The sequence below is a fragment of the Psammomys obesus genome, unplaced genomic scaffold, assembly GCF_907164565.1.
Source record: "Psammomys obesus unplaced genomic scaffold, mPsaObe1.curated_primary_1811, whole genome shotgun sequence".
Taxonomy (NCBI): domain Eukaryota; kingdom Metazoa; phylum Chordata; class Mammalia; order Rodentia; family Muridae; genus Psammomys; species Psammomys obesus.
Genome location: NW_026596134.1, coordinates 2,327,157 through 2,343,590, shown reverse-complemented (window position 1 = coordinate 2,343,590; position 16,434 = coordinate 2,327,157). Strand labels below are relative to the sequence as shown.

At 47.0% G+C, this 16,434-nt stretch overlaps 1 protein-coding gene across 1 annotated transcript; it reads right to left on the bottom strand.

Moving 5' to 3' along the window:
* Positions 1-782: 782 nt before the first annotated feature.
* Positions 783-6,468, bottom strand: Hsp90aa1 (heat shock protein 90 alpha family class A member 1). The gene is made up of 11 exons (XM_055592937.1): positions 6,323-6,468; positions 5,580-5,741; positions 5,119-5,485; positions 4,614-4,747; positions 4,048-4,368; positions 3,766-3,931; positions 3,196-3,386; positions 2,870-3,017; positions 2,298-2,566; positions 1,868-2,201; positions 783-1,462 (listed from the first exon to the last, which is right to left on the bottom strand). The coding sequence occupies exons 2-11, from the start codon at positions 5,739-5,741 to the stop codon at positions 1,353-1,355; spliced, it is 2,202 nt and encodes a 733-aa protein (XP_055448912.1). The 5' UTR covers positions 6,323-6,468; the 3' UTR covers positions 783-1,352.
* Between the last annotated feature and the right edge of the window lie 9,966 nt (positions 6,469-16,434).

Below are 16,434 nucleotides of genomic sequence, written 5' to 3'. Positions count from 1 at the left end.
ACGCTCAGAGGGTATGATGGTGTATACTTGAAATGCCACACATGGCAAGAGCTCATTTTTAACTATGGGACTACCATGGTAGCCCAGGCTGAGACTGTCAAATTCCTGTGCTGGCCAGCTTTGTACCAACACAAGGCAAACCCCAAGTAAGCAAGCCTCCAAATTCCTGACTCTTGAAAAGTGCCGAATCAGGATCCAGCAACCCCCGCCCAACACACACACTTTTGACAGTATCATTGTGGAAACTCTATCCCTTTACTATAATTGGGCCAGTGGGCATGAGGGTGTTCATGAACATTTATAGTTCTTACTGTTGTAAATGTGCTGTGTAACTACCATCACCCAACTCCACTTCCCCTCTATCAACCCAACTTGGTTTCCTCCTTCTCAATTACCGAGCCACCACCCTGCAACTTTTTCTACTGCTTCTCAGACAAGCTTTCATGCAGCCTAGACTGCCCTCCAACTCCACCTTTGTGTAGAGAGATAGGCTACATGCATGCTCCAGTTCCTCTTATGCTTACTACTTGTCCCTCAACCCCCAACACTCAATCCACTGGGCCCAGATATCCTTTTATGGAACAAATGACCAGCCATAAAACCCCCAATTCTTGGGGGGTAGAGAGATGGCTCTTCCAGGTCTTGAGTTTAATTCCCAGCAACCACATGGCAGCTCACAACCATCTGTAGTAAGATCTGGTGACCTCTTCCGGCAGGCAGGTGCATACGGGCAGAACACTGTATATATGCAATAAATCTTTTAAAAAGGACACATTCCACACTTTCTTTTTATCTTGTCTGTATTTACCTTTTAAAGCAGAACGTGGTTGGGCACTATTTCCATTCACAAGCCTTGCTGAGTTACAAGACCTAGGGAAGAAGCTTAGGGTTTGTTCTCAGTATTTCGAAAAACAAGCCACAAGGGGAATTCCTGTCAAGTTGTTTTTAACTTGTGTTCTTCTAAGACTAGTACATGCAGAATTAAAACTACAGGGGACGAAAAAAACTGTAAGATGAAACTTAAGCCATCTTAATTTTTGTCCTTTCTATAAACATGTATTATCTCAGAACACTTAAAGTGACAAATGATTTGGTCTAAGGAATCCAGCTCAACAGCCAAACACTTCAGACCACAAAGTTAACAGTAGGTTACATTATGTCTTAATCTATCAACCTGTGGAATCAAACCTATATATAGCATCACAGTACCACAAGTAGAAAGGAATTTTATCTTCCCTTAGTTTTCATGCCATAGATGCTTTAAATGTTAACAAAAATAAACAAAAATCCTGGAAAATATATTATCAGAAGGAATGAGGGTAAGTGTAAACACATAGTTCTTCAGGTGAGGATTAGTCTACTTCTTCCATGCGTGATGTGTCATCGTCTCCTTCCAGGGGTGGCATTTCTTCAGTTACAGCAGCACTGCTGTCATCCACAGTAGGATCATCCTCATCAATACCTTGTGTTTTGGAAAGAAATGTTACAGTTAATGCCGGCTAAGGTAGTTGGGAGACTTATTAAAAACAAATCCCAAAGACCCCTGCCCCCAAAAGCAGGAAAATCCCATCATTTGGGAGTAAGTCCGAGCTAATTTGAAGCTAGTCTGGGTTAAATATCAAACAGCACAAAGGACATTTAATTATCCCCTATATGTCCCTTAGCTGAGGTTTTCCCTTGACAGTAACAATCCAACTTCTCAACTCAAAACCTAATACCTCATTCAACAGTTTTTAAAAGGGTTCTCTGTGTAGCCTTGACTCTCCTGGAACCAACTCTGTAGACCAGGTCTGCCTCTGCCCCCTACCTGTCTACTGCAAGATTAAATAACCACGCTTCTTTTCCTCATAACATGTCTGCAATTTACCTAGACCAAGCTTGATCATCCTGTAGATCCTGTTAGCGTGTGTCTGGGGATCTTCCAGACTGAAGCCAGAAGACAGGAGTGCAGTTTCATACAGCAAGATGACCAAATCCTTCACAGACTTGTCATTCTTGTCAGCCTCTGCCTTTTGCCTTAAGGTTTCAATAATGGAGTGATCAGGATTGATCTCCAGATGTTTCTTTGCTGCCATGTAACCCATTGTTGAGTTGTCTCGGAGGGCCTGAGCTTTCATGATTCTCTCCATGTTTGCTGTCCACCCATATGTGCTTGTGACAATACAGCATGGGGATGTCACCAATCGGTTTGACACAACCACCTATTAATAACCGAAAATGGTTACACTTAAAAATACAGGCATTACCAGCTATATTACCCCAAGTTCAGGTTACCACTGATAGAAATATTTACATACCTTTTCAACCTTTTTCTCCAAAATGTCCTTCATAATTTTGCAGAGGTTTTCAAATTTTGTCTTTTTTTCTTCTTGTTTCTTTTTCTCCTCTTCATCTTCTGGAAGTTCCAGTCCTTCTTTGGTAACTGATACCAAGGTCTTGCCCTCAAATTCCTTCAGCTGTTGCACACAATACTCATCAATAGGCTCAATCATATAGATTACTTCTAAACCATGCTTTCGGAGACGTTCCACAAAGGCCGAATTAGCAACCTGGTCCTTGGTCTCACCTGAAATATATTGTAAAATTACTTACAAAATGGTTTCACGTACTCAACTTCTCTACCCAGTTACAGGCTATCATAACCAGACTAGACATTTTTGGGGGTTTTGATTTTGAGACAGGGTTTCTGTGTAGCCTTGGCTGTCTTGGACTCACTTCGTACACAAGGCTGGCCTTCAACTCACAGGGATTGACCTGTCTCTGCTGAGATTAAAGGCATGCACCATCATGCCCAGGTTCTGACTGGGCATTCTTGCTTATGTAAATCCTATCACACAGGTAGAGAAACACCCATTTACTAGACTGTTACCTGTGATAAAATAGATGTGCTTCTGGTTTTCCTTCATTCTGGTGCAGTAGTCCTTGAGAGACACCATCTCATCCCCAGAAGCAGATGTGTAGTATCGCAACAGCTCTGAAAGCTTCTTCCGATTCTGAGAGTCTTCATGAATTCCAAGCTGAAATGAAAGCATAGCAATCAGCTTTTAGTCTCAATACTTGGGAGGCAAAGGCACACAACACAGCAAGTTCCAGGACAGCCAGAGAGAGACAGTTGAGAACCATCTCACAACCCAACCAACTAAAAGTTGAAGAGTGTGAAAGCTACCAGTATCAGGAAAATGTGTCAACACCAACCTTTATATTTTTTGAGAACTGCTCATAAAACTTTTTGTAGTTCTCTTTATCTTCTGCCAGTTCAGTAAATAGTTCTAAGCATTTCTTGACCAAATTCTTTCTGATAACTTTCAGAATTTTGCTTTGCTGCAACATTTCACGGGAAATATTTAGAGGGAGATCCTCAGAATCCACTACTCCTCTAATGAAATCTGAGAAAGAAAAGACCAATCAAATACATCTATTTAGTCATTCTGAAAACTAATGAATTACTTTTGGTTACAACATTATCCTCTAAAACAATACAGACTACAGAAATGTAGTAATGGAATTTCCTTTATCTTTTTTAAAGATTTATTTGTTTTATTATGTATATAGTGTTTTGCCTGCATGTACACCTGCACTCCAGAAGAGGGCATTATAGATGTCAGATCTCATTATAGATGGTTGTGAGCCACCTTGTGGTCACTGGAAATTGAACTCAGGACCTCTGGAAGAGCTGCCAGTGCTCTTAACCTCTGAGCCATCTCTCCAGCCCAAAATTAATTCTGATGACTGCCAACAGTGCTCATTCCTCCTATTCATACTTACTCAGATACTCAGGGATCAACTCCTCACAGTTATCCATGATGAAAACTCTGCGTACGTACAACTTGATGTTGTTCTTTTTTTTTCTGTTTTCAAACAGATCAAAAGGAGCACGTCTTGGGACAAAGAGAAGGGCCCGGAATTCCAATTGCCCTTCAACAGAAAAATGCTGCAATAAAATGAAATTGCTTTAATGGACATGGACAAAATTAATTTATTGCTTTTCCAATGACCTATGATAGATGTACCACCTGGACCCCTGCAGACTAACCTTAAGTCACTCACCTTTACTGCCAAATGTTCTTCCCAGTCGTTGGTTAAGCTCTTGTAGAACTCTCCATATTCTTCATTAGTAATGTCATCGGGATTTCTGGTCCAGATAGGCTTTGTTTTGTTGAGTTCTTCTTGATCAATGTACTTTTCCTTTATCTTCTTCTTCTTTTTCTTGTCACCATCCTTCTTTTCTTCCTCTTCTTCATCAGAACCAACATCTTCTATTTCAGGCTTGTCATCAGATTCCTTTTCTTCTTTTTCTTTCTCTTCCTCTTTATCTTCTTTTTCTTCAGCCTCATCATCACTGACTTCCTTATCACGCTCCTTCTCCACCTTCAAAAATACAAGTCACTCCAATTACCTGCATTACACAACTGAAGGACAGACCCAAGAAACATACATAACCAGACTTTTCATCAGTATTTTCTATCTTCTCAACAACCTTTTCAGAGTACAGACCTACCAAACTGGTTCCAAAACAGGCTTCACATCAGCCTAGTACACACTTACACACAAAACTTCAGTTAATTCCAATTACCATATAGAAATTTACTCTACAATTCAAAGATAAAGCTTACAAAGAGAGTAATAGGATAGCCAATAAACTGAGAGTGCTTCTTCACAATCTCCTTTATCCTCCTTTCCTCCAAATACTCAGTTTGGTCTTCTTTCAGGTGCAAGATAACCTTTGTTCCACGGCCCATTGGTTCACCTGGGGGAATAAAGACGAAAATTTAATACTAATATAGGGCCTCCTGGAGTTAAAATTAAGAAAAAAAAAAAAAAAAAAAGTACCACACTCTACTCCTCAGCAGCCTGCCTTCCCCACAGCTTTAGTCAACTTTCCTTGCCCATGATGTATTACTGAGCAAACAAAATTTGCCATACAATTTTCCTATTTCCTCCAATCCAGTTCCTGAAACTCTGCCTTTAGATTAACAATTCTGTTAGAGGGCTTAGGACTAAGTCTGTGTATCCCAGAGTGCTCTCTTGAGCTCTCCAATTCTCCAAGCTTATTTCCCCGTGCACTCCACAAAAACTGGCCAGGCAATTCATAGTCTGATTCTCTGGGTTTCTGCCTACCTGTGTCGGTCCTCACTGTGAATGATCCCCCCGCTGAAGATTCCCAGGCATACTGCTCATCATCGTTATGCTTGGTGATGACAGTCACCTTCTCAGCAACCAAATACGCAGAATAAAAACCAACACCAAACTGGCCAATCATAGAGATATCTGCACCAGCCTGCAGAGCCTCCATGAAGGCTTTGGTGCCAGACTTGGCAATAGTGCCAAGGTTATTGATCAAATCGGCCTTGGTCATTCCAATCCCAGTATCCACAATAGTGAGGGTGCGATCCTGTTTGTTGGGAATGAGATTGATGTGCAGCTCCTTGCCGGAGTCTAGTTTACTAGGATCTGTCAGACTCTCGTATCTGATTTTATCCAGAGCCTATGAAGATGAAAAACACATCAAGCATACAGCCAAGCCCCAAGGTGAAATTTATTATTGAAACCAAAACCCAATTCTCGAACGCCACACTCACGTCTGATGAATTTGAGATGAGCTCTCTCAGAAAGATCTCTTTGTTCGAATAGAAAGTATTGATGATCAAGGACATTAACTGGGCAATTTCTGCCTGAAAGGCAAAAGTCTCGACCTCCTCCTCCTCCATGGGTTGGTCTTGGGTCTGGGTTTCCTCAGGCATCTGAGAACACAGGACTACTGTAAAGCCTCGCAATAGGTCACCACGCGTACCCGGGGCTACCCTCCCTGCAAATATTCCTTTAAAGACCTCTATTTTGTTTAAGGAAGAAGCGAAATAGAGAACGGCGAGGAGGGGAGGGCGGATGACAAAAGGGATGACCTCATTTCAGAATGCGGTAATTACGAGGCGCATGTGCACGCCTCCGGAGGGCGTTCGGACCCCGGCGGCTCCACGCACGCCGTTCCCAACGGCCACCCCCCCCCCCCAACACACACGCCCAAGCCCTCCGCCATGGCGCCCGCCCCCTCCGCCGCCCGCCCGCGATGCGGCCTCCGCAGCCCAGGGCCGCGGCGGCCCCCGCCCCGCCCCGCGCCCGGCAACCTCGCCGGCGCTCCCCATCCCCCTCCGCGGCAGCGCCCGCAGCCTGGGCCTGGTGCTGAGGCGCGGAGGCCGCCTGCGGCCTAGGGGCCGAAGCCACGGCCGCGCACCCCCGCGGGCTGGGGGAACCGGCATCGGGGCCCCGCGCCGCAGGGCACAGCTTCCCCCCAATGCCCGCCAAGTCCCCCGGAGAGAGCGCTCACCTTGGCTGAATGACCGCGCACGGACCGCGACGAGCCGCACCACCACACCGAAGCAACTGGCGCGCCGCGCCCCCGCGCCTGCCTTATATAGACTCGGGCCCGCCCAGCGCGCGGCGCTTTTTCCAGAAGGCTCCAGAACCTTCCGGAAGAACCCTCCCCAACCGTCGCCGCGGCCCCGCGCCTGCGCCTGCGCACCGGCCGAACCCGGCCCCCCCCCCCCCCGCCAGGAGCGCGCGGAACGAACGCAAGCCCCTCCTCCACGGCTAGGTACCCCGCACATGCGCGGCGTGGAATTCTCGACTCTTCGGGCGCCTTCCCGCGCGGGCACGCGGGCCGGCGCATGCGCCTGAGGCCTCCACGTGAGCGCTCTGGGCTGGGGCTCGTCTCCCGGTGGGGGTGGGGCTGTGTGGGAAAGGGACGTTCGGCTGGGAGCGCGCGCGCGTGCGGCGTGCAGCCCGGGGCTCCCTGCGGCCCACGGGCTGGGCGGCGGTTCGTGCTCAGCGCCGAGCTGGCGGCTGGGCGAGGATGCCCTCGGCCTCCCTTTAGGAGGCCTTTCTTTGCAGGCCCGCGGCGGAGGCGAGGCCGGCCCCCGGATCCCCCTTGGTGGGAGGAGCTGCCCCCGGAACCTGACGTGCGGCCTCACTGGGCCGTGCACGGCGGACACGGCGGACCCTCCACGCCTGTCCAGGCTGCCCAGGGGTTTCTCTTCGACCAAAAGCCATGACCCTTAAACTCAAGGGTCCTTCGGCCGGCGATTTGGTCAACAAATTTGTGCCACCCTGTTTGATACCTGGAACCCACGTGGCGGAAAAAGAACTAACCCTCAGTGCTGTGGCACCCACGTCCTGTCCGCCATCCCCCAGAAACACACCATGTAAAAATAAGTAAAGGGGGGCTGGAGAGATGACTCAGAGTTAACCCAGATGAGCACTGTCTGCTCATCCAGAGGTCCTGAGTTCAATTGCCAGCGACCACATGGCTCACAACCATCTTTATTAAGATCTGGTGTCTTCTGGCGTGCAGGTGAGCATGTAGGTAGAACATTGTATACATAATAAAATCTTAAGTAAAGGGCTGGAGAGGCGGCTCACTGTTCAAGTGCACGCAGTGGTTAAGAGCACACAGGCAAGGCACCTCACAGCCACCTGTAACTCCAGTTCTAGGAGACAAAATACCCTCTTCCGTTGTCTGCGGGCACCACAGAAACACATGGTGCACAAACACGCACTCAAAACACCCACAGTCCTTAAAAAAAAAATAAATAAAACAAAAACCCCTATCCTGATTTTTAAAGCACCCTTGATATCCATATGGAGTTACTTTGGGTGGTTAACATGACTCAAAAGGTGGTTTCCTTGCTTGTTTCTTTAGCATAGGCTTCCGTTTGGTTTTCCGTACACCTTTCCTTTGTGTTACTCCCCACCCCTATTTCCCCCCAGTTCCTATTTCCGCATCATTTCCTGTCAGCAAAACACAATTACTCATTCTGATTAGAAAAGAAAAAGAAGAAAGAATAGCCGCTGTGGACAAAAACACAGCAGGCAAATTCTCGTGGAAAGGAATTGGATTACACCCCTCCAAACATCCCAGAGGGCATGAGATCCTTACAGAGCAGTTAAGAAAAGACATCTGGCCTTGCTCTCTGAACCATTTGAGTGGGAGTAATATCTGAATAGAAACAGTTTACTATGTTAAGGTAGTAAAATTTTTTTGTTTGTTTTGATTTGATTTTTCGAGACAGGTTTTCTTTGTGTAGCCTTGGCTGTCCCGGACTCGCTTTGTAAACCAGGCTGCCCTCAAACTCACGGAGATCCACCTGCCTCTGCCTCCCTGAGCACTGGGATCAAAGGCGTGTGCCACCACTGCTCAGCTATATGCAGCATTTTAAATAGACCTGTTTCTGATTTCTCATTTGTCCCCTTTTTTGAGATAGAGACCATACAACCCAGGCTAGCCTCCTAGCTAGCCTAACGGTTCCTCCTGTTCCCATCTCCCAGTGGCTGGCAGTACAAGCAGTCACTGCCAAGGCTGACTCTATGCTGCTGCGCTGGGGAATCCGAGGCTTCTTACAGGCTAAGCAAACTACCAAGTGAGCGCACCCCTAGCCACATATTTCTTTCTGGTAGAGCTTTTTGTGTTGCCCTTTGTTTCGTTGCTTAGTTTTCTCTATGAGAGTCATGGATTGATGAGTCCTTCTTAAAACAGTCAAATACATGAGACCAGAGAGCAGTGTGTTGGTTTTTGTTTATTGATCTTAGTGGGAAATTGCCTCCAAGGCTTCTTGCTGTCATCTGGGTTGGCTGTTTTTCGTGCCCAGCTCATCTCCCAACTTTCACTCTCCTGTTTTTGTTTGTTTGTTTGTTTTTGAGACAGGGTTTCTCTGTGTAGCCTTGGCTGTCCTGGAATTTGCTTTGTGGACCAGGCTGGCCTCAAACTCATAGCAATCTGCCTGCCTCTGCCTCCCTGAGTGCTGGGTGCTGGGATATAGTTCATCGCTTAGAATACTGATAAAGACATGGTGGCACGAGCCTGTAATCCCAGCACTCGGGAGGCAGAGGCAGGCAGGTCTCTGGGAGTTACAGGCCAGCCTGATTGGCAAAGCAGGACAGCCAAGGCTGCACAGGGAAACACTGTCTTGAAAAACCAAAAAGAAAAAGAAAAAAACCCAAAAAACCAAAAACAACCATGGCCCCTCTTCCAGATAAGCTGGCTTCAGTTCCCAGCACCCACATAGCAGCTTACACCTGTCTGTAATACCAGTTCCAGAGCTTCTGACACAGACATACATGCAGGCAAAACAAAGTAAAATAGTTTTTAAAAGGCCATAGGTCTGGCCAGCCATGCCTCTAATTGTAGTCCTTAGGAGGCAGGTGGATCTCTGGGTGTTCAAGGCCAGCCTGGTTTACATAGTGAATTCTTTGCCAGGCAAGGACATGAGACCCTTTTTAAGATAGAGCAACAACAACCAAAGAAAAAACAAACAAACAAACAAAAAAAAAAACAGCCTTGGGGCTGGGCAGATGGCTCAGTGGTTAAAGGGCCTGCTATACAATCATGAGCTCAGATCCCCAGAAACTCATGTAAATGCCAGGTGAGCATGGAGGCCTGCCTTACTTCCAGTTTTGGAAGGCAAAGATTTGATAGCTTAGTTCTAGTGCTGTGAAGAAACACCATGACCAAGGCAACTATTATAAGAGAAAGCATTTAATTGGGGCTGGCTTACAGTTTCAGAGGTCAGTCCACTGCCATCATAACAGGAAGCATGGCAGCATGCAGGCAGATTGAGCAGTAGCTGAGAACCACATGTGTAGGCAGAAAGAGAGAAACAGCAACAGAGGGTGGGGACTGGAAAGCTCAAAGCCCACCCCAGTGACACACTTTCTCCAACAAGCCACATCACTTAATCCTTCCAATCCTTTCAAATAGCGCCACCCCCTGGTGACTAAGCATTCTTATTCAAACCACCACAGATGGGATCCCTGAACAAGCCGGCTAGCAAGATTATTTACATCAATAAGCTCTGGGTTTGATTGAGAGACCCTGACTCAAAGAATCAGGTGTAAAAATGATTGAAAATGACTTGCAAGGGCTGGAGAGATGGCTCAGAAGAGCACTGGCTGCTCTTTCAGAGGTCCTGAGTTCAATTCCCAGCACCCACATGGTGACTCACAACTATCTATAATGGGATCTGGCACCCCCTTCTGGTATATATGTAATAAATAAAAGAAATCTTTTTTTAAAAATGATTTTCAGTTTCAACTTCGACACTCTTCATGAACTTGTATACATGTGCTCACTTACCCACAAACTTAAAAAAAAAAAAAAAAACAGAAATGTGCACGCTCATCCACACAGGTGTACCTACTCAGGCATACACGTGCACACGCACAGGTGTGCACAGAGGTTCTCGAGCGCGCGCGCGCACACACACACACACACACACACACACACCCAGGAAACATGGGAGGGGACCCATGGCTCTGAATCCTAAGCTGGAAGCAGAAGGACCTCAAGTTTTAGACTACCCTGTCTCTCACCCTCCTATTTCCTACTCACTTCCTCTACCAATAAAAAAAAAAAAAGTAAAAAACTCCCAACAACCCAACAACCATCAGGAAGCTCTGATTCATCTATAATCCCAGCCTTTCTGAGGCAGGGATAGGAGGCTCTCAAGTCTGAAGCCAGTCTGGTCTACACAGTAAGACCCTGTTTGAAAACTAAAAGGCAGCAGCAGCAGCAACAACGAAAACTAATTCTGGCTGGGGTTGTAGCTTAGGGGCAGAATATTTGGCTGGCATGTGCAGGGATCCTGGCTCCAATTCCAAACTAGGAGACAAATTCCCTGGGGTTAGAGAGATGGGTCAGTGGTGGCTCCAAGGAGTGTTTCTGCTTTGGAGTTGTTCCAGGGGGAACGTTGGTGGGTCTGTGACCTGGGGCCCATTTCCTTTTCCCTAGGGTCTCTGAGCCTCCTTTATCTTCCTTGCACTTTCATGATTGTTTTGACAGTTATGATACTAGATTCATAAAAGTGTTCAAATAAACAAGTCTGTATTAAAAAAAAAGAAAAAGTATTTGTTGCTGTTGGAGAGGACCCAGGTTTTACTCCTAACACTCACATGGTGATTCCAGGACCAGGAGACGCCATATCCTCTTCTGACCACTGAGGGCACCAAGCATGCACGTGCTGCACATACATACATGCAGGCGAACATAAAGTGACTAAATATAAAACAACAAACAAAGCCTCTCCATACACCTGACCTGTCATCTCTCTGTCACACACTCCCCAGTCCCTGCTGATGCTATTCCTAATACTTCCAGGACAGAGAATGAGCGCTTCAGTCCAGTTAGGAACAGGAGGAACAGAACCCGGTATGTGGCAAAGGTTTGGCCATTTGAGTGTGTGAGGCCTGTGGAACCCCATTTCTGAAAAAGAAACTTTGTCTTAAGGATAAATGACCTAGGCATAAACTCCAGTTTCAAAAAGGTAAAAAACCCACAAAAAAGTGCTTTGACCACTCCTGGTAATATTTAACCATCACCCCCAGCAAGGGCTAATCAGTGAATACCTGAAGTTTACCCCAGTATTTTTTAAAATATTTATTTATTATGTATACAGTGTTCTGCCTGCATGTACACCTGTACACCAGAAGAGAGCATCAGATCTCATTATAGATAGTTGAGAGTCATGATATGGTTGCTGGGAATTGCACTCAGGACCTTTGGAAGAGCAGCAGCCAGTGCACCTAACCTCTGAGCCATCTTTTCAGCCCCTACCCTAGGAGTCTTTCAAATAGGATGAGTAAAACAATTACAGTTTGGCCCTCCAGACACCTGATATTTGCTAAAAGTCAATCAGTCATAGAGTTGCCAAGCTGGAATTCCCCGAACCTTGCTGTAACCCTAAATAAAAGCCCCTTTATCCCTAAGCTTGGGACTCTACACTTGAGAAGTGCTGTGTCAGGGTGTGGGCCAGAGCTCAAGCTTGCAATAAAGACCCTACTGAGTTTGCATCATGATCCGCTCCTCTGTGGTCTTTGGGGTCTTCTAGACTTGACATAGCAAATGGCAGTAAGAAATAATGAGGGCTAAATTTCCTGGTCTAGAAGGTCAAAGGACTCACAGGGTGGCCCCAAGATAATCATTTGCATCTGTTCTGACTATGGTATGAGTGAGGGTTGGGGCCAGTGACCCTGAGAGGAGCTGGTGAAGGGAGAAGGGGCAAAACTGTGAGAGTGTGTAGAGAATGGGTTGGGGGCCAAAAGGAGTGAAGGGGCTAGACAGATGGCTCAGTGGTTAAGAGTGATACACCGTCCTCCATGTAACAGACTGTGTTCCTCAAACCCATATCAGGCAGCTTACTACTGCCTGTAAACCAGTCCCAGGGGATCTGACACCCTCTTCTGGTCTCCACGGGCACTTCACGCATGGACCACACATGCCATCACAGACACATAAACATAAAAACGCTGGGCCCGGTGGCCTACACCTTTAATCTAAGTAGTCAAGAGGAAGAGGCAAGTGGATCTCTTAAGTTTGAGGCCAGCCTTGTTTACAAAGCGAGTTCCAGGATAGGCAGGACAGTGAGACCTTATATTAACCAACTAACCAACCAACCATCCAACCAATCAAATAAACCTAAAAAGGAAAAAAGGTGGGGGGAGCAGCCTCAAGGGTCCTGGGTGTGTTGGGCCATGGTCATCATGAGGCAGCTTAGAAACACACAGAAAACCGAAGTGACATGATGAAGGAAAGGCGTTTATTCATTCCAGAGTTTCACTGAAGTCTCACAGAGTCAAGAACTTCAGAACAGTTAATAGCATTTGCTCGTGAAATTGCCTGCAGAAACTATATTCCTTGTATATAGAAACATTTCAGGTAAGAAGGTTAAAATGAGAGGCTGAAGAGATGGCTCAGTGGTTAAGACCAGTGGATACTCTTCCAGGGACCTAGGTTCAATTCCCAGCTCACACACGACAGCTCATCATCTGTAAATCCAATCCCAGGGGACCCTTGTCCCAGGCACTGCATGCACATGGTACACAGACATTCATTCAGGCTGACCACTCATAGACAGAAAAGGAAAATCTGAGCAAAAAGAAAGGCTAAGATGAGCCATACATAAGCGCTAAGCATCTGGTCTGCAAAGCAAGTCCAGGACAGCCAAGGCTACACAGAGAAACCCTGCCTCGAAAGAAACAAACCAACCAAAGACCTAAGCATCAGGCTGGAGAGATGGCTCAGCGGCTGAGAGCACAGGCTGTTCTTCCAGAGCGTTGTGGATATAAACATGTTTTTGTTTTGGTTCCAGGTGTGGGATGTGGGGCTGATTTAGATGGTCCACAGCATTTGGTTCGTGTGGGCTCTGAAAGGAGCTCTCTGCCAGCCGCAGATAATTTAATTCTGAGGACTCTGGAGAGAGAATAAATGCCAGAGCCCAGGGAGTGTGGAGCTGGGAGAAAGAGCAAGGCTGCTCCTGCTCCCCCCCCTCGCTGCTCCTGGCTGCTGTTGTGAGACAAGAAGTTGGAGATCTGCTGAAATGAGGATTAGACTGGCTCTAAGGAACACAGTGACCCTAACCAGCAGGAAGCAGCAGAGAGAACTGCGCCCCCTCTCCCACTAACTCCTTCTCTTTCCTACCTGGTGTTGGCGTGTTGGAAGAGATTGGGGTTGAGTAGGGAGAAAAAGATAGAAGAAATGTAAGTAAAAGAGTTTTTAAAAAGCACACCTATATCAGAGAACCCGGGTTCAATTCTCAGCACCCACATGGCAGCTCACAGCTGTCTGTAACTTCAGTTTTAGAGGGTCTGATACCCTCACACAGACTTACATGCAGTCAAAACACCAATGCACACAGCAACAACAACAACAAAACCCCTGAAATACCTAAGCGTCTATCTGGCCTCACACCCTCTTTAGATGTGAGCCTGAAATGTTCTGGCGACCTCACAGACTAGCTAAAAACGTTGGCTTGTGATAAAAACATCTAACTGCTTGCCACATTGCTGGCCTGTGTCTTTTAGCTTATCAGTTGTCATCCAGTGCACCCCAGGAGCCACCCTAGGACCTCATTTAAGTTCTTCAGTAGCCCTTTGAAAGGTAACTCTAGAAGCCACTGGAGACATATGTATGTAGCTACTGAAATGACACTTGAGTGTAACTCTCCTGAGATGTTCACACACACGCTTGTGTGTGGCTTGTGCTTTTCCGGAGTGCCTATTAATCTCCACGCTTAAATATAATGTTAACATTTCCTCTTCTACCTGCAGGAGGCAGCATGGAACTCTTTCTGTCCTGTGTCCCAGCGTGACTGACAGCTATTGGGAAATGGATGGGCTTGTGCAAGTGAAATGACAGTTCAATGGAACTAAAGACCCTGGAAAATGAGGGTGAGAGAGACTGGGGTGTGTGAGAGTGGGGTCCAGTACTGGTGTCTGCCCTGAGGAGTGGGTAAGAGAAAAGCAGTAGGCTCTTCCCTCCCGACCTGTCTTCTTTACCCCCAAAACACCCCCTCATGGTGTTCTGCCCAGTTCACGAACCCCAAAAGACCAGGAATAAGCAGACTCCACTGTAAATACAGGAGGTTCTTTTTATTGTAAATTACAAGCTGCAGCTTGGGCCCACACACCCCCACCGCCGAAGTGGTGGGAGCCGAGAGCACGTGCCCAGGTTAGTTGGGTCATTTAAAGATTCTGGTCTATCCCAGCATGCCCAAGGCAGGGGCGATTCCTGCCTGGCAAATATCTATTGGTTACATTTTGAATCGATTGGCTATAGGAAGGTTCCCAGACCATAATGACCTGGTGTCCCTCCCTAGGGGGATGGTCCAGTTTCCTAGCAACTGTTATCTCTAGTGGGTGGGGAAAGAATGCAGTAAGGCGGTCCTTCCCCTCTGGGCATCACTGGACTTCTCCACCCAACCTACTTCAGGTCTTAATAATAGCTGCTAATTTATCTTTTGGTGTCTCAATGGAAGTTCAGTTTGTAATCCACTAGTGCTTCTCTGGAGTCAGAAGTGGGACTCGTGTGCCTGAGTCTCACATAGCACAGGGTCTAGCCTGGAGTAGAACGCTTCAAGGCTTTGAGAAGGAGGACCAACCAGAAAGAGGCGAACAGCCAGTGAGATGGACTTAGTGTAAGGTTACCGGACAAACTGAAAAATGACGATTAGACGTACAACAGATCTTATATAAAGAGGTTTATTAGGTGGATATGAAGAGAGGAAGAGAAGGGAGAGCAGGACATGATGGGGGAAGAGAGGCGGGGGGGGGTGCCCCGAGAGAGAAAGGGGAGAAGGCCAAGAGCCCAGGAGCAAGAGAGACCCAGAGAAAGACCAAGAGAGAGACCACATTTCGGGTTGTCCCTTTAAGGGGCAAGGTAACCACGCCTTCTAGGTGTGGTTGGCAACACATGATGACATCATACATTGCTAGGCAACCCAGAAGCAGGTTTGGTTCCAAAATGCTAACAGTCAGGGTCTTCAGTCCTGTCAGACCAAAGGTCTTGTGTGTGACCTGGAACTCCTTTCTCTAGCATGCTAGCATTGTCTTCAAGCCTGCTGAGTCAGCTGACTCCTCCATCTTCTGCTGCCACAGCTGAGAGCTGCTAAGCCTAGCCAGCTTTTCCTTGGGACTGCACTTTTTCCCATACTCATGAACTCCTCTGGAACAATCCGAGCCTTCAGTGCCCACACCAGGCCCTTTTTAACTGGCTCTTGCTGAACTGATTTGTGTCTTTCTTGGCTGCCATTTTCCAGAGCAGAAAACCCTCAGATTTCCCAGACACTGTGCTCTTACTTTCTATCTAAGCGGTCAGTCCTAGGGTCCCACCAGCCAGCTCATCTCTCCTGTCCCCTGTCTGGAACCCAGTCCCCGCAGTCACTGCCTGGGGGGAGCCTCTCCTATTTGTATCTCCATGCCAGACCCAGGAGCCACAGGCCCGGCATCTGGGCCACGACAGCGCTGTCCAATGCCAGCTCAGCTTAGAGCAGCTGGGGCAGCTTTGTCATTCATGGTAGATCATTTGGCAAGCTTGCAAAGAATGTGGAGGTTAGATTTGCTCAGTGGCAGAAGGCAAGGTCAGTGCATGTGAGGCACTCAGGTCCAGCACCAGCATACACAGACACACCAATGCACACAGAGCAAAGACACAGATTCAGGGAGAGGAGAAATAGACTCTAAAAGGGTGATGGCTGCTGCATAGTTTTCTGGTCCATTCCAGCCTCGCTCTTCCTCTCTTGAGCTACGTTTTTCTCACCCCTACTTAGCCTCTGCAGCAGGGCAGATCTTGTAGTGTTTATGGCTCTTGAGGTGAACCTGGAAGAATGGAACCTAAAACTGAGGAAGCCTAAAGTCTTGTGGACTTTAAGGAGACTCACATGAGTAAGGTGTTCAATCACAAGGATAAGCCACTCTCGGCAAAACCATGTTTTCCCATAGGGCATATAAACAAAAAACAATAGCCAGTTGTAGTGAATAACCTGACATAAACTCCTATCCACTCTACCTGGGAGGGGCACAAAAGCACATTCCAGGAATAACTCCATGTTTTTTAAGAAACTGAGGTCACAAGACTCTCGTCTTGTTTTCACGGAAATTTCCGAACAAGCACCC

Coding starts and splice junctions, on each gene's coding strand:
- Hsp90aa1 (XM_055592937.1), bottom strand. CDS start 5,741: ATGCCTGAGGAAACCCAGACCCAAGACCAACCCATGGAGGAGGAGGAG. Junction 3,387..3,765: donor GTTGATCCCTGAGTATCTGA/GTAAGTATGAAT, acceptor TTTCTTTCTCAG/ATTTCATTAGAGGAGTAGTG. Junction 1,463..1,867: donor GATGATCAAGCTTGGTCTAG/GTAAATTGCAGA, acceptor CCAAAACACAAG/GTATTGATGAGGATGATCCT.